At 59.7% G+C, this 25,939-nt stretch overlaps 1 protein-coding gene across 1 annotated transcript in view; it reads right to left on the bottom strand.

Moving 5' to 3' along the window:
* Nucleotides 1–142: 142 nt before the first annotated feature.
* LLGL1 (LLGL scribble cell polarity complex component 1) overlaps nt 143–25,939 on the bottom strand; it is a 63,621-nt gene continuing 37,824 nt past the window's right edge. Inside the window, exons 5-23 of the mRNA XM_044979243.1 lie at nt 22,133–22,291; nt 21,104–21,266; nt 20,419–20,554; nt 19,153–19,207; nt 17,228–17,382; nt 16,910–17,127; nt 16,545–16,612; nt 14,105–14,258; nt 13,419–13,523; nt 12,232–12,524; nt 11,220–11,373; nt 10,469–10,622; nt 9,378–9,661; nt 8,431–8,695; nt 7,983–8,097; nt 7,508–7,602; nt 6,575–6,695; nt 5,314–5,393; nt 143–3,402 (exon numbers count right to left, since the gene is read on the bottom strand). Coding sequence (XP_044835178.1) covers nt 5,315–5,393; nt 6,575–6,695; nt 7,508–7,602; nt 7,983–8,097; nt 8,431–8,695; nt 9,378–9,661; nt 10,469–10,622; nt 11,220–11,373; nt 12,232–12,524; nt 13,419–13,523; nt 14,105–14,258; nt 16,545–16,612; nt 16,910–17,127; nt 17,228–17,382; nt 19,153–19,207; nt 20,419–20,554; nt 21,104–21,266; nt 22,133–22,291 — 2,773 coding nt within the window. The 3' untranslated portion in view covers nt 143–3,402; nt 5,314. The remainder of the gene's footprint in view (nt 3,403–5,313; nt 5,394–6,574; nt 6,696–7,507; nt 7,603–7,982; nt 8,098–8,430; nt 8,696–9,377; nt 9,662–10,468; nt 10,623–11,219; nt 11,374–12,231; nt 12,525–13,418; nt 13,524–14,104; nt 14,259–16,544; nt 16,613–16,909; nt 17,128–17,227; nt 17,383–19,152; nt 19,208–20,418; nt 20,555–21,103; nt 21,267–22,132; nt 22,292–25,939) is intronic.

Genomic DNA, 25,939 nt, shown 5'->3' with positions numbered 1-25,939 from the left:
AGGCAGATCCCAGCCTCCTGGTTGGAATGCAGCCGCCCTCGACCACAGGGCTTCTGATGCCCGGCCCCCCAGCCCCAGCCCCCGCTTGCAGAGGGAGAGAAGTGCTCCGCTGGGTGGGAGCAGGGACAGGCACTGCCACAGCTAAGAGATATTAAATGCTTTATTTTCAATATTAAAAACCGGTATTTCATAACTAGACAATGCTAAATTCATCTTACCAAAAAGACACGGGGGGGGGGAGAGGAGGGGAGAACGTTCTACCGGGGCCACTGGAACCCCCCAGGGCTGGGTTAGACTGCAGGGGACCCCATGACAACTACATTTCTCCCCTCCCTCCGGCCCCTGCCCCCCACGGATCTAGTACCAAAACAGCCACACAAAGTATTGGTTCCGCGGCAAAGGTCGGGTGTAGAAAAATACTATTAGCAAACAGAACCGGGAGGGGTCCAGAGGGTTTGTGCAGTTCAGATGCTTCCCCAGCCCCAGCCAGTTCCTTCAAAGACTCAAAGTATCGGCCGCTGACTGACTGAGCCCCCCGCCCCGCTTCCGAGTAACAGCGTTCGATCTCCGCTACCAGGCTCAGACACGGGGCCATGCTCTGCCATGCGCCTCCCGATCAAAGAGCCGCGGAGAGAACCGGGGTCGGCCCAGAGCTGTTTTGGCACAAGGGGCCATGTGACAAGGCAGCAAGGGGCCATTCCCAGGCCGGCCGTTTGCGTGTGCTGGGGCTAATGACCCATAAAGGCCTGGTGAGGGGGCTGCAGGCGGATGCCCCCATCCCAGCCCTTGTAACTCCGGCTTTCAGGCCTCCAGGAGTCGGGGCCCAGCAGGCCCGTTGGCACTTTGGAAAGAGGAAAGCAGCCTGGATCAGGCACTGACGGGGTACGGCACTCGCTCTATCCTGGGCCTGCCCCGGCCTCCAGCTCCAGGCCCCCAGTCCTTGCAATGGGGGGCGGGGGGGAGAAGAGGAATCAATGCCTGCCCAGCGGCCCTGGGAGTGGGTGCGCACCCGAGACGAGGGAGAACGCTCAGGGGGCTAAAGCTTGGGATGAACGAGAGCTGACCTGGCTGCGAGATTCCCCCCCTCCCGGTGGGAAGAACAGAGCGGAGCAGGGGACGTTCCCAGCCACAACGCTGCTCAGGCAAGAATGGAGAGCTCAAAGCAGAGAGATGGCAGCCAGAGACTGCTGGGGAAGCCGGGCCAGCGTCCTCCTTCCCAGCCCCGAGGGGAGAGGCTTTGCCATAATGCTCCAAAGGCTGGAGCATTCGGGCCCAGGAGAGCCCAAGCCAGCTGGCTCCTTCGGTCCCAGACGTCACCTTCCAATCCAGTTTAGAGTCAGGAATCCCCAGCGGACACCGGGCTTTGCTCTACACGCCAGCTCAGAGCAACTAAGGAAACTGAGACTGCAGGAAACAGGACCTACCGCTCGACAGCGGCTCAGGCTCCGTTCTTCAGTGCTGTCTTCCCCCCACACACACCCCTGAATTTTAAGTTTGACCAAGTCAAAACAAACCATCTTCAACATTCGCCGAGTGCGGCCTCCCCGCCCCCCCATCCAAAAGCCTCGTCCCACCTGTGCAAAGAGCTCGAGCGGCGCTGAAGGAAAAACAGGAGCCTAAGGAAACGGATTAAAATATCCCCACTGAAACTGACCGGTCTGCCAGCAACAAGCCTTTTGATCAACAGGCACCTGCATTTCCGCTGCCTGGGAAATGAGCTTCCCGGACCCGCAGCCTCCTTTCAGCCCAGTGGACGGGGACGTTTCAAATGCCACATGGGGTTAAAAGTGTATCTGGGGCCAGGGTCCCCCCCTCCCCCCACAGGGGCCAGGGGCTGTCGGGTGGCCCAGTTAAAAGCCAGTTCAGAGGCTGCTTTGCCCTGAAGCAGAAGGAGTGGGCTGCGCCCCAGTCTGCTTGCTAAGCCTGGCTGAAAGAGGAGGAAGGGAACCTCCTCCAGCAGAACTCAGGCCCTGGCTCACACCTGGCTGAGGCTGCGAGCGGCCTGTAAATTCACACCTGCATGTCAACGGCCTTGGCGCAGGCAGGCAGACATCTGGGGCCGTTTTCATACAGAGGCGCTGGAAACCAAGTGTGTAATCACCAGGGACTGGGTTCCAGAGCACTTGCAACAAGCGGTGAGACCAAGAGGCAGCTGCTCAGCCCCTTGGGGGGGGGGGAGGGGAGAAGAGAGGCGTCTACAGCCCCTTGTTTTGGCATCTAACTCTTAGGCACGCCTGTCTGAAGGCACAGGCCTTGGGTCACCCATACCTGGATCAGCACGGCAAGGTCCCACCTTGGGCGAGCCGTGCCTGGTGCTGACTGGCTCTGCCCTGGTCTCCTTCAGCCCAAGGGAGGGGGGGAGAAAACCGCTGGAGCCAGATGTGAAGATGGAAGATGAAGGCCCCTAGAGGCAACCAGCCCCCAAAATAAAGGCTGCTAAACCAGAGCAGGAACTTGGCTCTCCTGCCCCCCCGGAGGAGGGAAAGGTGCTAAGAAAGGAGCTGGACCCTAGTGTGGCTGTTTCACCTCCAGGGCCGGTGAGACGCTCTGGAGTTGTGCTATTGTCACAGCCAACACCCGCCCGCTACACAACGGAGGAGCTGGCACCAGCCCTCTGCCCCCGCCAGCTTCCCCTGTCCTCCTGTCACTTTACAGCGAGAGCCAGTGGCTCCCCAGAGGGTGAACCCTGCCCCTTGAGACAAGTGGAGATCACTCCCCACGGGCCTTGCGGGGGTGAAAGCCGCCAACCCCACTGAGACACCAATCCGGTATTGAGCGAGAGGGCCCCCTAGGGGCAGATGGGTGTTAAGGCGAGTCCAGCCAGCCCTCCCGGACTTACCATCTGCGGCAGGCCAGCCGGTTCCGTGGAAAGTCGAAGTGTTCAAAGAGCGGCTGGAGTGAGGAGTAAACATGTAAACACTCCCCCCCAGGCCAAGCAATGTCCCTATTCCCCGCCCCCCATCCCAGATCAGAGTCCGTCTGGGAGCTCAGGTAACTGTGTAAACCCCTCCCCGCAGGCGTCCGTGCGATGCTGTGCCCCCGCACTGGGTCCCGGGAGCTGGATGCAGTCCCTCCCGGTCTAGGCCAGGCGGAAGCAGTGATGCCACCCCGCTGCCCCAGGTCCGGATTCTGCTTTGGGGCACGGGGGCAGAGCTGTAGTGTTGCAGTGCACTGGGCCCGCTGGCGGAAGGCGGCTCGGCTCGGCGGAGAGAGAGAACCTTCGAACCGGGGCAGAGCGGGGGGGGCGGCGGCGTCACGCTCCAGCTTCCCGGCCGGATGTTAGAGAGAGGAGGCGAGTCTAAGTTACGCGGAGGGTCTCTGGGGAGAAGCGGAGCCGACAGCCTGGCTCAGTCAAGTCTTGTGTCCATGGAATCCAGGCGCGGAGACGGGCCGGCACAGTCCCTGCGGAGAGCACAGGCAAATCCATCAGTACAGCATCCCGGGCGTGTCCTGTCAATTACATTACTAGCCACGGTGCAGCTGGGGGGGTGGGTAGGGGATAGGAGATGCCCCCCCCCAGGGTTATAGACAGCTTTCAAGCAGTCACCCCCCCCGACCTCCGTTTATGACTGGGGGCGGGGGGATCCGAGAGTTTGTTGTACTATGGGGTGGCAGCGTGGAACGGTAGAAACCGCCGAGCCTCGAGCAGAGCTTAAAATCAGCAGCGTCAAGAGGCTTGTCAAACAGCAAAACAACTGCATGAAAACCAGGCTCCTCTCAAGGGTTGTTGTTTCGCTGTGGTCTGCCAGCTCTCGGGCTTTGTTCTTCATTTAGAAGGGGAAGGGGGAAAGCTTTTATTTCTTTATTTTTTTAAACTGGCAAAAAATAGGGGAAGTTATCAGAAAAGGGCCACTTAGAACCTTGTGAAGGGAAAAGTGGCTTAAAAAAAAAAAAACCAGAAGTTTCCCCAGCTCTACTCATGAAGTGGCTAATGCAGGACGCTGCCCTCTGCTGGATACAATCAGCACTGGGTCATAAGCCCTGTACTGCTGGCAGCCAATGGAGATTCTTTCGCCCCATGGCAGCAGCTCTGCTCTCAGTTTGGTTAGGTAGCAAGCAGCAGAGTCGTGTAACCCACCCAGCCTAGCACTTTGCCCCCTCTCTAACAGTGGCTGGGCCATGGAGGTGATGCGCCTCCTCTAGGCATGGCTGACAGAGCTGGGCTTTTTTAAACTCCGGCTTTAAGATTCAAGGTTCAATCCCCACTGCAGACAACCCACCCCTGGGCACAGGCACAGAAACAAAGGACCGGGCAGTCCCCAGGCCTGCACTAGTGCAGTCTAAGGCTTTGGCTACACTTACACTTCAAAGCGCTGCCGCGGCAGCGCTTTGAAGCGCTAAGTGTAGTCAAAGCACCAGCGCTGGGAGAAAGCTCTCCCAGCGCTGTCCGTACTCCACCTCCCTGTGGGGAATAACGGACAGCGCTGGGAGCCGCGCTCCCAGCGCTGGGGCTTTGACTACACTGGCGCTTTGCAGCGCCGCAATTTGCAGCGCTGGAGAGGGTGTGTTTTCACACCCTGCTGCAGCGCTGCAAATTTGTAAGTGTAGCCAAGCCCACAGACTCTCCTGCTGAGCCCCACCTTGCACAGCTTCACCGAACCAGCCCGGAGGTTCCCCCAGAGCGCACCCCCCGCCCCTTGCAGGACCATGTGCTGCCACTTATTAAACCTAGACGATCCCCCAGGGGCCAGCTATGAAATTAACACACTGCCCAGCTGCCTTGATTAAATGAGGAAACGATGCAAGACAAGTGCAGCAGCTCCCGGAACGACATTAAGGCCCTAAGTGGAGCATTTCAAACCATTTCACAGCTGGGGAAATGGGGCCCAAGCTCGGCCAGGAACAGGACCCAGGAATCCTGATTCCAAGCCCCATGCTCAATCCACCAGCCTGCAGCAGCCCCGAGGTCTGCTCCCATGTCAGTCACCTGGGCAGGAGCGTCCCTCGCTGCAGCGCAGACGCTGGGACCGTGCTTCCTACAGGGGTTCCCATGCTGGGCAGCGCCATGTGCCCAGCTAAGGGGCCCCGCCCCCCAAGCCGGTGCACAGCAGACCCAGCATGGCTGCCTGCCAGGGGCGTCCGCACAGCCTCACCCAAAACCCAGCAGAGCCCGGGCCAGGTGCAGGAGGAAAAAAGGCAGCCACAGCAAGCAGAACAAGCCAGGCACTGGGCTCCAGCAGCCCGGTGAACAGGCACTACCGGCAGAGCGGCTCCCAGCAGCAGCACCAGGGCCTAGGGGGGCAGGGCGTGGGAGAGCGTGGCACCAAGTGCTGCCTGACCCGCAGGGCAAGAACCCCCTGCCTCCCCGCGCACCTCATTTAATCAGGATCCCCGGAGAGCGGGCCTCCTCCTCGTTCACGTTCCTCAGGTTCCTCTCCGCTTCCTCCGAGGAGCTGGAAGACAGACACGTCGACACTGAGACCGCAGCCGGGAACTGGGCCAGAGACGCCCTCCCCAAGCCGCTGGGCCAGCACAGCCGAGCTAGGAACTCCTGGGCTCCGGACTCCCCCCAGCCTCCCGGACGTTAAGGACAAGCCAAGACGATCCAGTGCTCCCGCTTGGCAGGGGATGCTGGTCGAATCGCCCACCTGCGTGTGCCCCACCAGAGCAGGGCAACGCAGGCCCGCCTCTGAGGCCAGACGCGGGACACGCCAAGCGGCTTCCCCACTAATGGAGACAGCTGGGCCTGGGGACAGAGTCCAGCTCCTAGGAAAGGTGCCTGCCCCACAGAACCATCCCCGGCCCCAGTCGCTCCTGTTGATGCCTGCTGGAGAGGCCGACTGGGCGGGATCGCTGACCCGCCGGCAGAGACGAGCTCTCCGGGTCTTGGCTGCGCACTGAGGCCTCTCGTCGTAAGGAGCGAGGCTCCCGCAGCACTGCCTGAAGACAGAACTAGCTCACGAGCGGGCCCAAGGCCGGCCGTGTCGCTGGGCAGGGCTGATTCCAGGCCGTGCCACGCACAGAGCGACACCGGCTGGGGCAGGCCGGCCAGCACTGCACAAACCCAGCTGCACGGTGGAACGTGCACAGAGGCGCAGGGAGCCCCTCGACCGGCCTAATCTCCCAGGCTCTCCATGCGCCCAGCCAAGGGGCTCCCAGCAGAGAGGCTGCACTGTCCGTACAGCCGAGGTCTGACCCGGGTGCAGGACCCTTATAGCTAGGGACAGGCCCTAGGGGAAGAGACCAGGGTGAAACTCCTCTGCCACCTCAAGGTGCACCTCTCCCCTCTAACACTGCAGAGCGCTCTGGCCTCAGGGTGGGCAGCTCTGAGCAGGCACAGCGCCCCCCAGAGGAGCGCAGGCGCCGTCTCACCGGATTCCAGTTTGCAGTAATCAAGTGCACGCTTCGATCCCTAGGCATGGCCGGGCGGGGCTGCGTACAGGGAGGGTGAACAAAGCCACTGCAGCCTGGGAGACAGGGACTCCTCTGTCTTGCACACATCCCCCAGGCCAGAGCGGACTATGCCCAGAGAGCACCAATGGCACAGCTGATGCTGCCAGGCCCCAGAGTGGAGCCCCCGAGCCGAGAACGCTCAGGCTCGTTGCACCAGTGACTCCCCAGAGCCCGAACTTACGCCAGGAAATCTTTCACTTCCTCCACGGTGATGTCCCCGGTGGTGTCCAGGGGGCTCTCCGGGCTGCTCGGAGAGTCGGTGGGCGCCGGGGAGAAGGCAGCCTGGGGTTCCTCCGGCGTCCCTGGAGAACACAGGCAGCACTGGGATCGGTTCCAGGACACACCTCATGGTACCAGCCCTGCTAGAGGGCAGGCCGGGCATCTGCACCCCAGCCCAGCAGAGCAAGGAGCTGACGACTGCCCTGGACAACACCCCCTGCCCTCAAAGACTGCACATCCGGAGCTGTGCCTCTTCCTATGCCAGGAGCGTCCCGACTGCCGCACCCATGGGATGAGCCTTCCCACGGGACCCAAACTGTCCCAGCGGCTGTTCGGACCAGGGGCAGGGAGGTCCCCAGTCCACAAGATGGGGCGTGCTTTGGGAACCGCCTGGGGCACTGGGTGGGCCACGCAGGACAGTCACTCTGCCAGGCTGCACTCCAGCCTCCTGGCTCTCAGCAGGGTGCCCAGCTGCCAGCCTGTCGGAGGGGCCTGCTTTGGCATAAGGCCTTTTGGCTGGAGATGCTGCGTGCACCGGAGAGGGAGAGATATTCACCACCCAGCAGCACTTCATCCCACCACAGGCCGGGGAGACACCCCGTCCCCTTGGGCAGCACATGTCAAGGATTGCCAATGCAGCTAGAGTCCACTGTCTTCCCACGGGCTTTGCCTAGGGAGGAGATGGGCAGCCTTGCAGCGAAAAGCACAGGGACCCTCCTTCTACCATGATCCCCACAGATCTTAGCCGAGTCCCAGCCCCCCATGCCTCGGTTTCCCCATCTGTATCACCGGGCAGTGGAGGTTCAGCAGGCTGTGAAGCCCAGCTCTGTCGGTGCCCGCAGCACACCGAGCCAGAGAGTCAGAGCAGGTCAGAGAGTCAGAGCGGTTTCCTTACGGGTGCCGTCGCCAGGGGAGCCATTCGCCTCCGAGCCCTGCAGCAGGTGAGTCCCGTTGGCCTGGGTCAGTTTTGGTGTCCCGGTGAAATTGGGGCTGACAAGCAAGAAGAGCGAGTTATTTCCGTCACCGCCAGCTCCCAGCCTGTGCAGAGGAGAGGGCAGCGAAGGGGGGGGGGGGGGAATGGGGACACTTTGCTGCAGGGGACCGAACTGTAGACGGGCCCACGGTCACCCCCAGCTTCTGCATCACCGCACTGGACAGAGGGCAGGGCCTTTGGGATCCAGGGGCAGTTAGCCGGCCCCATCAGGGCAGAGGGACTCAGGGGTCATGACACAGGCAGCAGCCAGTTTGCTTCGGCCAAACAGTGCTGGGAGGCTGCTCCCTCCCTACAACCCCAGCATCCCCCCCAGGGACACCCTACTCAAGGCCGCAGCAGCAGCTCGCAGTTCCTGCAGCCCAGGCGGCCGGCCTACCTGCGACAGGTGGTGCCCCGAAGCCGGACGAGCTCCAGCGAGCACAGCGGCTCGGTGATGTTCCGGGCGCTCAGGGAGAATCGCTCGAACTCGGAAGGCGAGATCAGGTAGAAGCCTGGGGAGAGGGAGCCCAGAGGGACTCAGCAGCGGGCACCCACTCGGACAGATTAACGAGGGCGGCTTACGCTCTCCTGGTGTCTCAATGCACCGGCATTCCCCAAGAACTGGTCCCCAAAGCCGCCCCCTCGGTGGCCCAGCTCAGCAGGCAGCACAGACGGAGAGTCCCTGCCAGCCAAAAGATGAGAGGGCAGGTCCCAGCGCTCTACCCACTGTGCAGCACTGTCTCCCACACCACGGTCGCCTGGAGCCAAGCGAATGGCACCGAAGGAGCCCAAGCCGGGAATCCACGTCCCGGCCACCGCCAGTCCCACCGGCGCAGTGCACTCACCTTGCCCGTGCTTGGTGAAGACGCAGGAGGCGATGCCGCTGATGTCCTCCTTGCGGATGCAGTTGTAGTGCACCTGCGGCCGCAGGCCGGGCACCGTGAAGATGTGGATGTCCCCCAGGTTGGTGAGGCAGGCCAGGCAGTTCTCCGTGTAGTCCTCGCACGCCAGGCTGGTGAAGCTCACCAGTGCCACCTTCCGCACCCGGCAGCCCTCGTGGGCCGTCAGCTTGAATTTGGTCTTGGCACTGACTTTTGGCAGCGTGAACACCTGGGTCAAGGCGGAGAGCAAGCCGGCTGGAGAGCGGAGACCTGGTCCTGCCTCCCCACCCCACTGCTGTGGGGCAAGGGACGCATGTCGTCCATGGCTACAAGCTCCATAGAGGCTCCAACCGCAGGCCGGCTGAGTCTTACCGGCAAGGATCAAGGCCGCCTGGTGTAGCAGGGCTCTAGCCACCAGCAGCAGCAATGGCTACTCACGCAGCCATGTCCACGCCCTTCACTAGCCCCTGGCCACCAGCCTAGAAAGCCCATGGCTGGCTTAAAGGGATCATTCTCCCAGGGTGGAAGCCACTGCCCCGCTGGGTTAGGGAGCGTGTTCCCGAGAACCAGGCCCAGCTCCAAGGGAGGTGTGGTCTGTGGAACGGCACATGCCCAGGACACCCACTTTTTTAGAGCTGAAATGCCCTGCACCCAAGCCGGGGCATTTCAGCTCTAAAAGCACAGCAGAGACCCGGGCTCCTGCCACAACGTGGTTCCACCCAAGCCAGGGTTTGCCGTGTCCGCCCTCCCGCCAGACACCCCTTTCCCTTGGGAATGGGAACATCCCCACGGGAGAAGCCAGCATGAGGCAGCGTCTCCTGCTACCTACGCCACCCGCGTCAGGGTAACGGCGGCAAAAGGCAGCAACTCAGCAGCGTGAGACGCAGCCATCGGCCCCTCCCCTCCCTTACCTTGAACTGCTCCTCCGAGGCGATGAGCACAGAGTGGCTGCCCTGCATGTCAGGAGCTTTGGCCAGGTCCCGGGACACCTCGTAGGGCTCCGGGAGAGGGTTCCCCCGCCCGTCCAGGACCGCGATCGACACCACCGGTGCCCTGTGCATCAGCTGGATCTCCTTGCCCAGCACCGCTTCCACCGAGCGCTCCGAGAACTTCTCCTGGGACGGGACCTCCAGGGCGTAGGCGAACACGGAGCCCGAGTTGGTCCCAGCCCACATGGTGGGCCCGTGGTGCGCGGCTGAGGAGCCGGGGGAAAGCAGCAGCATTAGCAGGGCTGTGCAGAGGCCCCCCCAAAAGACAGACCACTGAGGGGTGGCCCCAGGGCGAGGAAGTATTGGAGTCACCTCACCCCACAGCAGTGTTTCCTATCCCACGGGGCTGGGCCCAGATCCCCATTCTGGACACTGCAATCAGGCGTACGGGGTCACAGCGCCACTCAGGTTGGGGCCAGGCCACTCTGTTTGGGGGCCCTCGCAAATGGGGGCCACTGGGGCAAACTGCCTCCCCCCAGGCAGCCTGAGTATTAGCACAACATCAACCCACACCAGAGCCCTAGAGGCAACCCAAGTCAATCGGCACTTTCTGAGCTCGGGGTCTTTAGGACTGGCTAGTCTACTGACCAAAGGAAGAACTGCACAGGCAGTGCTAGCCTGGGGAACTCTCTGCCACATGGTTTTACTGAAGTAAGCAGGGTTTAAAGATTAGACCTTTCTGTGGAATAGAAACTCTCTCTCTCTGCAGCAGTACTAGACAGCATAGTTAGAAACGATTAATCCTCATGCCTCAGGGCATCAGGTGAGCACCAGACGAGGTTAGGAAGAAACTGCCCCTGCTTCTCAATACAGTGCCGTACCAGCTGGGGACCAGGGGTGTTGAACGCCTGCCTCTTGGGCATCTTGTATTGAGGGCTGGTGCAGACATGGGGTCCAGCCAGGAGAGCTGTCGGTCCAGCCTAGTGCGGCAGTGCTTGTGCCAACAGGCCTCATGGGATCCCCTCCCTGGCTACACAGTTGTAACCCCTCTCAGAGCTGCGGCCAGGCCTTACCGTCGCGGAGGAAGGTATCGGCGAAGTACAGGCAGCGCACGACCCCCGAGAGCGAGTCATCGGCTGACCGGGGTTCGATCCGCCTCTGCACGGGGGTCATCTCCACGTCGGTGGGGCCGGCCTGCTCGGCCAGCTGGGCATTGGCTTCCTGCACCTGAGGGAGGAGACACCGGTCCTGTGATCAGCCTGGATTCCAGGGGTCAATTTCTTTCCTCTATCAGCTAGGGAGCAGCCCCACAGGACAGCCCCTCCTGGGTCCCTGAGAGAGAGCAGGGACTCTCCAGGTGCTGGGAGCTAGAGCTAATGGTCAGGGCACTAGTAAGAGACACAGGAGGTTCAATTCTCTCCTCTGCCACAGACTTCCTGTGGGAACTTGGGCAGGTCACTTAGCTGCTCCAGGCCTCAGTTTCCCTTTGCCCGGAAGACTTGTGTCAAAGAACCGCAGGAGCAGGGATTCTGCTTGGTTTATATCTTTGAAACTCAGGCCCCACCGGCCCTGGGGGACTCTACTGAGTGGAGGTGGCTTGGAAGCAGCTGCAAGGGACGGGGAAGGGGCAGTTTTATTTTTAGACGGTCTGACGAACCCCCTGCTCCGTTCACATCTCACTCCAGTGCGTTGAACGCACTCGGGACAAAGGACGTCCGTGTTAAAGAGCCAACACGCCGCCCGGGCAGTTCAGGTGCGAGAGGTCACAACCCGCCACCCCAGGGGGCAGGAGCAGGATGGGACCGTCCCCCACCCCACGGTTACCTTGCTGGAGGAGCTGTTGGCACCGACCCTCTTCTTGCCAGAGACTCGGCTTTTGCGGATCCTGCGGAAGGACTGGCGCAGGGACTTCTTCAGCGACTTCACTCGGGAGAGGGGCCCCTCCATGGCCAGGGAGTCGTTGGGGTGGAGCGTGCACCTGGGGCGGCACAAACAGCTGCTCAGAGCCAGCCTGGGGTGCAGAGCGGGGACCCTCGGGGATTCGCCGTGTTCAGAGGGGAGACTCGTCCCCGGCCTTCTCCCCAACCGTGCCTAGGCCTAGCTCCGCCCTGGCGGCTCAGCAGGGCCTGCCATGTAGACCCCACCTCCCCCCCTGCCCGTGTCACTTGGAACAGGCGGTTATCAGGTAACCCAAAAACATGGGGGACTGGGACTAGACCCCTCCCCCCTCAGCAAGGCCCCTCTGCAGGCTGCGGCCACCAGAGAGCGTCTCTCAGCCACCCCATGACAGTAGGATCAGGCGTCCCCAGGGGAGCCGCTTTCATCCCAAAGCACTCCATGACGCTGAGCGCCGAGCAGCCCGGGTCCAGCTAGGACACGGTGTCTAGAACACGCCCCGCAAGCGGTCGAGTGGCCAAGCCAGTCAGGACGCCCAGGTCGGCACCTGCTGCCCCCCAATCAAGGAACTGCTCCATCGAGGGACCCTCTTCCTGGCCACACTCCCACAACGCGTCCCTCTGCCCCCTGGCTGCAGCAGGAGAAGGAATGGCCCTCCCAGTGCCGTCTGGAGAGGTTCCCGATGCAAGGATGGAGCAGCTGCTGCCGGGCGGGGGAGATGGACAGCTCTTCCGGGGGCAGGGACAACGGGGGGCGTGGGCCCTTCTGCAGAGAGTCACCCATTCCCCCCCTAAGCAAGCCCAGGCGGCCACATTCACTCTGTGGGAGGCCAGAGAGTGGCAGCAGAGGGGGGTGAAACCCCCAGGGCTTCTGCTGATCTGCTCCGTGGCTGGAGCCGGTCCCCTGGGAAGGAGGGAGTGCAGCTCCCGGGTGCCCCTACCGGGCCAGCACCGGGTTGCGTCGGTAATAGTCGAAGAGCCCGAAGCCGTGGCTGGTGCCGAAGGCCACGAGGCTCCACTCGGAGTGCAGCGTCACGGCGGTGACGGCGGCCGGCGGCATGCACTGCACCAGCACGCTGGGCTGGAAGCCTGGTCTGAAGGTGATGGAGCCGTTCTTGGGGGTGAGCCGGTCGTGCCCCTTCCAGGTGAAGCCCTCCCGGTCCTGCAGCAGGTCCACCATGGCCACACTGATCATGTGATTAGACTTCTCGTCACTCAGCTCCATGACGAGCACCTGGAGAGAGGCAGACGGGGCACTGAGGGCCAGTTCCACCCAGGCATCTCCACACTACTGGCAGAGGCGGGCGGTGCATGCAGCTCAGGGGAGAGCTCCTGGACTCCAGCTGGGAACCTGGTGCCCATGACAGCAAGGCACCGGCAGCCCTGGGTCTGGCAGACAAGTGCAGCCTCCAGGCTCTGGCAGACAAGTGCAGGCTCCAGGCACCCCTCTGCCCTGAGCCGCAGCACCCACCGTTATCCAGGGCTGACACCCGCCCTGGCGCCAATGCTCAGTGCCCCCGCCCTCCCTACCCAGTCCTGCCAGAGCCAGGTGGGGGCTGCAATGAGGGCAGAGGCTCAAGCCATGGAGTCTCATGTAACAGCTGGGCCGGGGGAACCTCTCCTCTAGGAAGCCACTGGCACATTCCTGCCGCCATCAGTGCGACGGCCCAGGGGCAGCTGGTCACTAACGAAGGGGTTTATCCCTGCTCGGACTGACGCCTTGCAGCTGGATGGCTCCCGAGAAGCAGGAGGCAGAGCAGACACTCCACAGCGAATTGGAAACGTACAAAGCTTCCCCAGCCAAGTCAAACCCACCCCCAGCTAGGCTGCCAAGCCCTGGGGCAGATCCCACCAGGCAAAGGGGTGCTGCCCTTCATCCTACAGACCAGGTCACTGGGACGGCTGGGAAACACGCCCTGGCATCAGCTCTCTAGCCCCGGGAGAATCCCTTTTAAGAGGCAGAGCGAGAGCATGGTCAGAATCCCACCCTCCCCACCAAATACTTGGGCTCTGCACCTGGCCCCCGCACTCCCTTCCCCCTCCCCAACTTTGCCCGTAAGCAAAGCCTGGCAACAGAACAGGGCTGGCTGGCTGTTCCCTTGGAACGTCACCCCCCCACCCGCCCTACCTGCCCGGCAGTCCCAGCCACCACCATCCGGGCCGTGTATTTACACAGCGCAATCTTCTGGATGCCCAGCCGCGGGTCGTCGCTGTACGGATCAAAGCAGCCAACCTGGACGACGGAGACAGGGCAGTGGGGGTCAGGGGCGCGAGAGGGCAGGACACAGCTTGCGTTCAGGGCACCGGCAAGCCACTGCACAGACCGACTCCTCCCAGTGCAGGCCCCCCCTCTGCCTCCTCCCTTCAGTGGTCTCAGGATCCTACCTTAACGCCCTGCCAGGGGCCCCTGATCTGTGACACTGGGCTGCATTATTAGACAGCTTCTTTCTACCTGCATTTGAGACGGGCCTGGACAGACACCCCAGGACTGATGCTCCCCACACAGCCTGCCCTGGCCCTGCTCAGAAGGAGAGAGCCCACGGCCTGGCCTCTCTCCAGAGGCGGCAGAAGGGTCCCCTGGGGTGGGTGATGTGCAGAGCGAGTCTGGCTCTCTGGGTGCCCCATCAGATGGCAGCACCTTGTCACCCCCCACGGCCTTGGGCTGGCAGCGAGCCACCCTGCTCAGGGGAGCTTATCCGATCCAGGGGCATCCTCAGTCAGCTGGGCCCAGGCTGTGACATGGCAGCACTGGGACGCTCCTGTGAAGCGGCCCCACCCAGAGTTGCAAGGATGAGGATGGGCCGAGGGCGGTACCTTGCGGAAGGGAGGCCACTCCTCCTCGCTGGCCTGGTTGAGGCAGTCGCTGTGCTCGCAGTCCGTCTGGAAGATGTTGGCCGTGCCCAGTTTGTAGAGCGGCCGCAGCGACACCCCCGAGGCATCCCAGAAGCGGACCGTGCCGTCCTCATGCCTGGGAAGGGAGAGGGAGAGACGTGCCGCTCGGTGAGGAGAAGCTGGGAGAGCTGTGTCTGTCCCTTGCCTGGGGCCCTGACTCCCCACGTGCGACCTGCTAAGCTGCTCCATCCAAGCCAGCCCCATGCCGTACAGCTGGGCCTGCCACAAGGCCCTGGCCTGCCCACTTCTGCGAGGGAGGGGCAGAAGAGGGGAACAGACTCTCCATTGCCTCCGTTAGTGTGGAACTGGTTTTGACTCCTGTCCAGTGGCTCTGCCGCTCCAGCGCCATTGCACGCCGCCTCCCCACCCCACAGCCATCAGGGCTGATCTCCGCGTGCTCGGATTTCGGTCCCTCCTCCCTCCCGGAACGAGCTCAGGGGACCAGCATTCACGCCCAGCTGGCTCAGGAGGGTGGCGAGGTGAGGCAGAGATCTCCTTGGTCCACAGCACGTCTGGATTCTGGACTAGTCACTGGGCCACGGACCAGGCGATCGGCCGCTGCGGTGATACCCTCAGGACGGAGCCGTCACAGAGCTCGACGGGTCCATCAGGCAGGGGTCAGGAGGGAGGGATGTGGCTGCACAGCCGGCCCCTACTCAGCTTGGCTTAAGCCAGCAGCGCCTCGGTAGCACTAGACCATCTCACGATGGCGAAGGGAAGCAGTTCCTCAGCAACCACGGGCCAAGCTGACGTTTCCCTGCCAACGTCAGGGCTAGAAGCCACCCAACTCCTCCGTGCTTCACAACGGCTCGAGGTGAGCAACCGACAAGCCATAAACGCAGGTTGCTAGGCACTGGGAAGAGCGAGCGGCGTTCTGCGGTCGACTGCCCACAGCTCCCCATCCCGGGCACAGCACAGCGATGGGAGCCAGCTCCCCGAGGCAGCCCCTGAGCACACCAGCCTCCACTACCCAGGCCTGGCTCCTCTGTAACACATCAGCCCCCCACCCCACACATACCCCGTCCCCAGCCTGCCCCATCTAGCAGCAGGCAGAGCAGCTTGAGTGCTGTCATCCCCACCGGATCAGGTCTCTGGCCAGGGCTGCCCCAGGAAACGGGCCAGAAGTAACCATGCAAACGGGACACAGAGGCTGCCTGCCTCCCGGTCAGCAGGGCAGCGAGCCACCCAGGAGCCCCCAGGCAGGCGTGCGTCTCAGCGGGACAGCAGGCTCCGCCCAGCATGACGAAGTTCGCCTCGAATTTTCCTTCACCCCCACCTCCCCCGCTCCAGCCTGAACATCTGCGGCCACTAACAAGCCCTGCCTGCGTGTTTGGAGGAGCCGGTGCAGCGCTCAGCCAGCGATGCCTCTGGCAACACGTCGCCAACTCGGAGCCAGGATAAAACCACCACCAAGAGTGAGGAGAAGGAAAAACAAACAGAGTGACACATCCTTGCCAGGCTCAATAGGGAGGACTGTTAGCTAGCCCACCCAACAACTGAGGAGGGGCTTCCCCCACCTCTCCCCTGCCATCTGTCCACCCCCACACTTCTCGCCCGGCCTCCTGGCTTAACATGCCTCTTCCCTTCCCCACTCTCGAGCAGCAACGTCCCCCACCCTGCAATTCAGCAGTATCGAACCCAGCCCCCTGCTCTAGCCACGACACACTGCTCCCCTCCTGCAGCGGCAGAGAACGCCCTTCAGGACAATCAGGCAGGAAGAGGCCCCCTCACCCCCCAACATGCGGCTTTCTCCGCTGGAGAAGGGCTCGCAGAATCCCTCGCTGGCAGCATCTAGGGCATGACACAAGCCCCAGCCGGTCCAGCACGTTTTAGCCTCGCCCATTGTACGTCCCTGCGCCAGTCCCTTCGCTGCCCCTACTGGGCCCTCTGTTGGAGGGGTGGCTGCTAGACGGCCATGGGGCCAGCACCTGCCAGAGAGCTGCATTCAGGTTGGGTGGTTCTGGGTTTTCCCGCTTTGTGCCTGTGCTTTTATACCTCACGCCCCCTTCACGTACGTCCACACTGCAATTAAAAACCCAGGCCTGGCCCGGGCCAGCCGACTCGGGCTAAGGGGCAGTTTCATTGCCGTGTAGAGGTTCGGGCTCGAGCCGGAGCCAAGGCTCTAGGACCCTGTGAGGGGGGAGGTCGTTAAACCGCCCCTTGGCCCGAGCCTGCTGGCATGGGCCAGCCATGAGATTTTAATCAGAGTGTCGACATACCCTTCGATACCCCACACGCTGCTCCCTGGGACACCTGCCAGGGACCAAGACCCAGTGAAAACCCCAGCACTGGCTCGCTCTCTAGGGCGGGGCTGAGGAAAAGATTAGCCATTCGAAGGGGGGGGTGGCCGAGCAGCACTTACCCCGTGAGAAGAAGGCCCCTCTGGGTGGGTTCCTGGGCTAAGTTTTTCCCTCCACTGATCGGCCAGTTCTAGAAGACAGATCCCACCCACGCAGGGTGGGGGAAACATTAAGCAACAGCCCATTCCACAGGCCTACTGGGGCTCTCACCCCCGCGCACCCCTCCCGCCCTGCTGCTGGCATCCAAGCAAATCGAGATGGGTTTGTGCAGCCCAACTGGACGCTACTTGCAGAGCCAGGAGTTTGGCGTGACAACTCCCCGCAGAGGCTCCAAGTGTCGTCAGTCGCTGCATGGACCCCACCCACCTTCTGGCAAGACCCAGTTGCAGCTCAGTGGCTTTTTCTCCAGCAGGGGGCGCTCCCTTACCACAGTAGAATGCCGAGGGCTCTGCTGCTCCCCAGCGCTGATGATCCGCTCCCACAGCTTCAGGGGGACGTTGGAGATGTGATAGGAGCAGGTGATGGCGGAGGAATGGAGGGGCGCCAGGTAGGGGGCAGGAACCGTAGGCCAGCCGGGCGTCTGTAGGTCGAGAACCACCAGCTCTTCCTCCACCAGGACCACCAGGGCACTTGGGTTATCGAACTCTAGAAGGCAGAGCAGCGAGACATCAGCCGCCAGGCGTCGGGCTGCGGGGAGGGTGGGGGAGAATGAGACACGCTCAGTTCTGAAGCGCGGGCCGCCTACCCTCCTCCGGCTCCGTGTGGTGCACGGTGAAGAAGTCGATCACGCGCGACGTGAAGTCCAGGGTGACCAGGCTCTGGCCCTGCAGGATGCTGACGCAGTGCCGGTCCCCGTAGCTGGCGCGGGGCATGCCCCCGCTGAAGATGATGAAGTGATTTCTGCAGGCAGAGGAGAAGTAGCTGGCTATCGCCACGTTTGCTGCTAGAATTTCCCCCTACCCCACGGGCTGGGGCTTGAGACCTCACAGGCCCCTACGGGAATTCAGTGCCCCACTAAGACGCGATGGGGGTGGGGTGCCCAATCCCCTCAGGAAATCCCCAGCCAGACCCACCTCCAAGGACAATAGCCCAAGGCTTTATGGGCCTGGCAGGACACCACTAGCAGGGGAGCAGGGTGCCTCAGCCAGCCCCGGGACACCAACACACTCCGTTCTCCCAACGGCTTGTGTGACACCCAAACATTAGCTGCCTGTGGGGTACAAAAGGCGTCGCCCCCAGGGAGAGTTTTGCTTGAAGGTATTTGCTGGCGGCATTTGGAATGAGGAGCTGTTCCCAGGAGGGCATGGGTCAGGCACCCTGTGTCCCTGGAAGGGGCCATTCAGAGGAAGGAGGGCGCTGGAGTTGGGGCACTAATCTAGGCACAGGGAGAGCCGGGTTTAATTCCCTGTTCTACCCCAGGCTTCCTGTGCCATCTTGGGCAAGTCACTTGGTCTCTGGGACTCAGTTGACTAGCTGTACAATGGGGACATCAGCCCTGCCCTGCCTCCCAGGAACGAGGGGGACCTCACATGAAAGAGTGTGAGGCCCTCAGGCGTTCTGGTGATGGGGCCACGAGCAGAGAGGTTGCATAAAGCTACCACGCCCCATTTACCCCAAGCCCAGAGCCATTCCCCACACAAGCTTCCTGTTGCTGAAGGCACCATTCATGCTATTCCCCACCCCCTCTGTAGAGCGGCTTGGCCAGTTCTGCCGAGACGTCCTACATGCCCCCCGCCACTCCACACAGGCTGGGAGGAGCTAGATGAACGCAGCAGATGCAGGACACGGGCCATGCTACCCTGAGGAAGAGGCAGAGCACAGAGAGGCTGGTCGAATGGACGTTTCTCCAGAGAGAGAGAGAACGAATGCCTGGATTAACGGAGCCATTACGAACGGAACAACGATGCTCGCTCTAGGTTTGTGGTCCCTACCCATATCCCTCGCCTGCCCACTCAGGAAGGCCAAGACGCCGCCATTGTACATGCCACGGCTACCCGGGCTGGATGTTCAGCTCCTGTGGATTTGGGTTCAAGACAGCCCAGGGTTTTTAAATCCCCTCGGCAAAACTTCAGACCCAGGTTTGGATCCCATGAGCTCCCAGAGCTCCGGCTTGCTTGGATCCGGGCTCCCACAGCTCCACCTTTCAAACCTTCCCCCTACTTTGGTCCTACGCCTCGAGGCCTCCCCACAGCCAAGCAGCCTGTCCCTGACCGAGTGACTGCAGCTGAACTACACCAGTAGCTTCCCCAGGGCCATGTGCTCCAGGGCAGCGCTCCCGTTACAGGGGACTTGGGTGGACCGAGGCTCCTTCCTACTTTTCGGGGCTACCCCACTTCTGTCTTATTCAAGGGCGCCACATTTTAGCTAGTTCACAAGTTTACCTGCCAGCGGTGAAAATGTGATTTGCCGGGTACTGTCAGTTGTATTAAAGAGCGTTTAAAACAGGAACTTGGGCGCCTGTCCTGAAAACAAAGTCTCCGGCTTCCACTAAAGGTGCCCTCTAGTCGCCCCCGCCCCCATTAATTCGCGCACTGCTCCACAGCCCGGTGGGATGGTCCTCCCACGGACACAGCCCTTTGCTGCAGGAGCTGCGCCAGAGATGAGCACCGAGATCAGAACCAAGTGCCACCTCCCCAGCGGTCCGACAACATTCGCCTGCAGGGGACGTACCCAGAGTCACAGGTTCTCCACAGGATTTTGTTGATGGCTTTACAGGGAAACGGACCTGGAACGAAGACGGAGTCGTCACATTAAAGCCAGCCTCCCTGCTCAACACCAGCTCCGAGGAGCCCCCGTAAATCCACTCTGTCTTAGCCCCCGTAAATCAATCCACTCCCATTTCTTTGTACCACAGCAGCTCCCCCAGCAGGCCTAAGAGTACATTTTCTCTCCTAGCCACCTCAGCTGGAGCCCAGTTTGAGCTCCCAGATAGTCCCTTCTGTATCAAGATAGATGCTCAGCACAGCACAGCACTCTGTGCTGACATACACAGCATCCGCTCCCCCCCACCCCCATTAGAGCAGCCTTCACGGCCCGACTGGGACAAAGGACACAACCGTCACGAGCTGCTCTGGGCTAGTCTTGGATGTGGCATTAAATCGAAAGTTCCCAGTGATTCCTGAACTGCACTTCGAGCAGCCTTTACATCACCCTTCCCTAGCCTGCTGGGGTCTGCAAGGGATCCAAGCTCGGGCCTCCCTCCCCACCTGCACGCCACGCAGACGCGACAGGGTTCTGCCCACGGAAGGAGCTTCTGGGGAAACACCCCACTAGCAGCAAGTTGCTGGTCCGGGCTTGGTGATGCAGGCTTGCTCCATCCATCCAGGTAACGGGACAATGGCCAACTCCAGAAGGAAGCTGGAGCCGAGTCATCCTAAATTACGGGGATCACTATCCAGCCACAGTTATGTGACTCCATCTTGCACCACGTATGAAGCAATAGGTTTAGCCTCCTGTTCCCACCTCCAAGGGCCCAGAGGGGAGCCTCCATTGCTCTCTGTAGGTGGGCTCTTCTGGGGAATTCAACGTTTCCGGGATCCTCAAGGTGTAGAAGATGTAGCTATAGGATCCACTGACATGTCAGAGCCCAAGTTAAAGCAGGGAGCCCTAGCAGCTAAGACAACGTTTGCTGGCAAGCCAGGTCTGCAGCAGTTGTACGACACTTAGTGTCCCTCTCGCAAGCCCTAGGCCACCAGTGGTCAGTTTCATAGAGCATCCTGCCGAGAACAGGCACGACTGACCACGTGAGTTAATGGCTCAGTCAAGAGGCTCCTTGTGGCCCCATATCTACCTCCCCCTCCAATAAGGCGTTGGGGGCAAGCGTGACGTCAGAAGTGGTGTAATGACAAACCCTGTTAGAAGGTAAAACTGCCCTTGGGGCTGTTGCGAGAAGGCAAAGGAACAAGGCGGGTGGGTCACGAGGCAAAGCAAACTCACCATAGGGGATAGTTGACATGAGTGGCTGCAGAGTCTTATGGCAGCTACTGTTGATGGACCACACCATGTAACCTCCATCGCTGTGCGAACTCACCACCGTCCTGCCGCTCCGCTCCCAGCCCAGGCTCTCCAGCTGCTGCAAGGAACAGATGTGGCCAATAAACCCAAGGTGGAGAGAGACAGGAGGCAGCTGTGCCATCTTGTCCCCTCTGTGCATACGCAGCCCAGGCAGAATCTGGTTTTGCCAAAGGGACATGGGGTGCGAGGAGATGGAAGAGGAGGTCAGCAATGGATGTTTGGGGACCACTGCAATATCACAGGTGCAGCTGTAAGTTAGAAGAGTTAAGTCAAATGCATCAAATTCAGTTTGGCCACAGGTCATTGCCTGCAAACCCTCTTGTCTCCCTGACCCCGAAAGGAGGGAGTCTGGTTAAAAGCATGATGGACTCTGTAAGCGTAGCCTCTTTGACGAGGCCAGCAGCATTCTTTCAACCCCAGGCCATCAGCTTCCAGCAGGCGAGCCACCAGGTATGGCAGAGCCCGGGAAGCTGGCTTAGAGGGAAGCCACAGAACTCATCTAGCGCAGATGACTCGGCCAAAGCTCCCGTGTTCTATGTTAAGTGGGACTCCCACAGGCCACAGAGCGCTGTGTTCTCGGCTCTCCGTGAAACCCCATTCAAGGTACCTGATTGCCCAGGAAGAGGTGATGGACGTTTCTGGTGCTCTGGTCCCACACGATCACCAGCCCCCTGCTATAGCCAATCAGGATCTTGGAGGAGTCTTGAGGGTGTTCCTGCAGCGACTCCACTGGCCCAAGGGCCTTCCCGCAGCGGTAGTCGTCTGGCACGCTAGCATGGAAGCAGAGGGGTGGGGGAACACCAGGCTGGTTAATAGCCATGGAGCTTAGTACCTTGCTTTCTCCTCTCTAATCCCTCCCCAGCGCTGCGGGCGAGACAGCGCAGCCCAGCTGTTCCATAAGGGGGAGGAGGAAAATGGTGTCCTCTCAGCCCAGGATCAGGATATTTACATCCCCGACAGCCAGTGAGGACACAGACGGACCAGCCAAAGCAGCCTCTTCACACAGGGCACAGAATCAAGAGCTCATCCCTCCAATGGGCCAGGAGGAACGCAAGCACAGACAAGCATGTTAGGGAGCCCCTTAAATCAAGGGACAGGCTTGAAACTGAACATCTGTGGGGCACAAGGATACACCCAGCACTGCCAGTCCCCAGAGTCCTGCCCCAGCGGGACTAGGCTCCATGTAAGACCTGGGATGGATTCTCTGGTGGCAGTACCCACTCTGGTCTTTCCCAAGTCCTGCTTGGGAATCTGGGAGAGGACAGGGTGTTGTGAAGGTGGAGAGGTACTAGCTCACCACTATGTGACCTACGTAGATGCTACCCATCAGTCATGGGGCTGCGGCATCTCCAGAAACATCTCAGAGGGAGCAGCCTCCAAGCATCCCAGATCCACTTTAGGAAGCTGCTCAACACAGCCCTCTGAAGAGCTGCAGACTCTCTACACTTGCCAGGCAGCATCCCAGCTTTACAGCTAACATTTAACAGGTGCAACCGCAGCCAGTGCAACCCTGGGTCGGATGGCTCTTTCCACAGACCCCTGCCGGCAACCCGCCCCATCTGCCGTGTACCTTGGTGCCTACAACCAAGCTGATCTCCACTGGTACCAGTTCACGGAGCTCCCCAGGCCAGCTCACCTCTGCATGATCTCCTCTTGATACAGGGTTTTATCCTCCAGCAGCGTTAAGCCAGAGAGCTCCAGGAAGTACACGCCACCCCCTTCTGTGCCCAGGCAGGCCACATCGCAGGCCGATTTCAGCAGGATCACCGTCACCCGGGTAATGCTGGGAGGAGAGCTACCAGGAAGACGAGATTCAGACAATGAGAGCCACACCGGCTTACAGGCTGGATGTTTACACGCAAAGTTGCAATTGCTCGTTTTGAGAGGACTTCCCGTTCCCTCCAGGAGAGGCACAGGCTGCACCATGGGTCAAAGAGGAGCATGGGCTGGTTTCCTCCAGCCAATATTGGGTCGGCTAAGTCACTCCCTTTTATGGACCCCCAGGGTACGAGACGCCAGAGGGGCCTGAAGGAGGAGCAGACTGGTTAGAAGGAGAAGCTTGTCCACAAGAATCTACCAAGCAGAGCCACGTCCGTGGGCCCGAGCCTAGAAACGCAGAGCCCCCTCAACTCCTACTGACTTTGGCTTCAGTTCCTGCCATCAGCACATCCTCCAACAACCAAGACCTGCCCCAGCTACCAGTGCCCAGCAAGACGGTAACAGACCCTAGATGGTGTGTAGACATTTCACTGCAGTGGAGATGGACGGTGTGCACAAGAGTCTGGGGGAAACGAAGCTGGGAGATCTCATCCCTGTGGGTTTATAACCAGCTTTAGACCCAACGTGGACTATTGTAGGCCAAAGAGAAGCAAGCAGCTCTGTCTATACATGATTAAGCAGCGGTGTAGGACAGGTAAGAGACACACCCGGGAGAGGATCGCTACAGCCCCGGACAGCAATCGCTTGTCACTTAGATTCTAGCTTGTGTGCTCTTTAAGCTCCTGTGCATTATGAAAGGAGAATCAGAGGAAGCTCCCCCGCTGTGCCAGGCTGAGAACCGCCTGGCTGTCAAGCCAGCAGAGGCAACAAGGAGGGGAAGGAGTCATGGAACCCAGCAGAAGCAGCCACCACAGGGAGGCATTTGAGGGTCTAACAGAAATATCTCAGCGTTGGGGCAATTCTCGCCGGGTGCCTGCCATGCCTGGCCCCCAGCAGCCTCTGGAGTAAGTCAGCAGGCGCGGTTCTCCCCAGCCCACCCTCCATCATAGACACTTAGCCAAGCAGCCTCTTGCTCTCTATTAACACAAGCCCTGCATGGGCATGAGGGTGTTTTAAAAGGGGGTTTGGTCTTCGGCTTCTAGCACTGGGCCTGAATTCAATGCACAGCAGCTGCGGCAGTGGCATGCAGAGAGAGATTCCAGCAATAAAATGACACGCTCCAACCGAGGGCGTGGGTCTGCATGTCAATTAGTCCTGAAGACCCCTCCTCTGCCGTCAGCAGGGTTGCTCCGGGCCCTGCTGAATGAGGGCTGCTGGATGCAGCACCAACGCAGGGGCAGCAGGGGGCAGCGTTGCCTAGCATGGAAGGAAGCCAACAGGCCAGTGGAGCCAAGCCCCATCAGTATCTGGGCTCACACAGTTGTTTATTGGGGATTTGACGTGCCATGTGGTGTGGAGTCCCCGCCTCCCTGGGAGGTGCCAGCTCTTGGAGTGAGCCTCCACAGCAGCACATGGCCGTCAGGGATGTACCCTACCCCTGGCCTAGCGCTTGGGACTTCCTTAAGCTCGTTCAGTCTCAGATGTTGCCTTTTACTGTCACCTTCCATAGCGGGCGAGCAGCATCTCTGACCTGGGATCTGTAACCCTACAGATCCCACCCCATGGTCCTCTTCAACCGGCCACCGCAGCAGCTGGTTCTCTGACTGCAACGCTTCACTCCCTCCTCACCCCCAAACCGCCTTCCCTGTGGGCTTTGGAACCAGGAGTTAAGTTACGTCCATGGAGCCTGCTCAGCTCACTGGAAACCGGAATAAGACAAGTCTACTGCCAAGTTCAGTCATTCCAAGTTGTGGATTAGCTTCCTGAATTGCTATAGCTGGGCCAGTTTCTATTCCCGCTCTCTTTAGGAGATCTCATTGTCTAGGTAAGCGATCAGTTAACCTTTGCTCCGAGTCTGTATTGTTCTCGAAAGTCTGAGATCCAAATAAAGACGGCCCCAGGCAATGATCCAGGCAGTCTCTCTTTGTAAACCCAGATGCCGCACTGGCAGGTTGTGCACGTACTGAGAGGTAAATAGGAACAAGCAGGTATTTGTACGTACACTAGAATCCCGGAAAAGCCACGATTGTAAAGCAACTCACACTCCTTTTGCGTGCTGCAAGTTTTCACAGCCCCTTCACAGGGCTTTCCACCCAGAGAATGAATAATGCCACTGCCTGCACTCCATGGTGCAAACGGCACAAGAACAAAGCCTTCATTTAAGGAGACTGCTACACAGGAAGAGGATCTTGCATCTTCCAGAACTAGCCAGCGTTAAAGGGACACAGAATTTACCCCTTGATTTTTAATACTGCGATCCCCTCAGATGAGTAGCTGTAGATGCAAACCGCATCATTTGAGCATGCAGTTGTGGCAACCGAATGCTCAAATGAGTAAGTCTTGGCCCTGAGCATCTGCTCAAGTTGCACACAAAGGGATTACTTCCAGAGATGCTAAGCATCCACATCATCTGCCATTAGTTTCAACTGGAATTCTGGGTATCCAGCACTTCTGAAAATCAGGCCGAAGGGCGTCGGGAGTCCTGGCACCAGATGGTTTTAAGAACCATCTTGCTTTGCTGACGTTCTAATTTTAGAAATTAAAAAATGTCAACATTTTTTGAAATGTTACCCTTCAATTTTTGCTCTTCTTTATTTAGTGCCCAGAAACAAACAGGCTAATGAATTCTACTCTGGTTATCACAGGCTGTGCAGCAACTCGAGGCTTGCTGAAGTTTGGGGAAATGTCTTCCATTATCTTTCCAGAAAGATCGCAGAAGCATCTCCATCAACGGCAGGCGCCGCAAAATTTAACTCCCGACAGCGTCCATTTAAAAAAAGGAACAAGTGCTACCTCCCTAGAAGAGTTAGTATCAAGTTTAACAGAGTTTATTTGGGCTACATTCAGAACCGAAGAGCAAGATCTGCAGTCGGAGGAGTCCTTAAAATGAACTCCAACCATGTTTGGTTTATACTGATGATTGGCCAAAAAGATCCATCCCATCTCAGGAGAATTAGGCTTGTTTGGTCATTCCCCACCCTTGTCAGTAAAAAGCGGCCAAGCAGATTTAAATCATTTTTTAAAAGAATAAACGTTTGCATCTGGCAACACTGGAGCCAAATTTCACCCCAGCACAGAGACTTGAGAATAAACTCTGGCAGACCTTTCGCAAGAGCTCTGCTGCTATCCATGCTGCTCGTTCGGGAGGGGTTTTGTTTAAATGTAAAGACAAGAACGTGCAGAGTCCAGCAAGAGCTGAAACTCAGACATCAATTCATTGCCCTGTCAGTTACTCATCCATGCTTCCTTTCCCCATTTATAAGCCGAGGTGTTTGCAGAGCCAACACTAATCTCAGTCTAGCAGGCTCTATTTTCTCCACCAGTGCAACCATTCCCATGGTAACCGATTGATAGGCAAACTATACAGCTGGGTACAAAAGGGACAGCTTTGGAAACCACAGAGCCAGATTCCCAGAGGGGAGAAGGAATGAAACTGCATCTTGGGCGAAGTGATTGAACCAGATGGATAAAATTAAACTGGGGGGTTCGGCCTTTTAAATACTCTTTGGCTGTTTCCACAGAGTGGCACGTACAGGGCACAGACTGGAATTTCGATTCAGTTCAAACAGCCCAAGACCTTTTATGCTGAAATCAGCCTCACAAGGCAGAGCCATTAAAGATTTCA

The sequence above is a fragment of the Mauremys mutica genome, chromosome 11 (assembly GCF_020497125.1).
Source record: "Mauremys mutica isolate MM-2020 ecotype Southern chromosome 11, ASM2049712v1, whole genome shotgun sequence".
Lineage (NCBI taxonomy): Eukaryota > Metazoa > Chordata > Testudines > Geoemydidae > Mauremys > Mauremys mutica.
The sequence above is the reverse complement of the archived record's forward strand: the minus strand, read 5'-3'. Positions and strand labels throughout refer to the sequence as shown.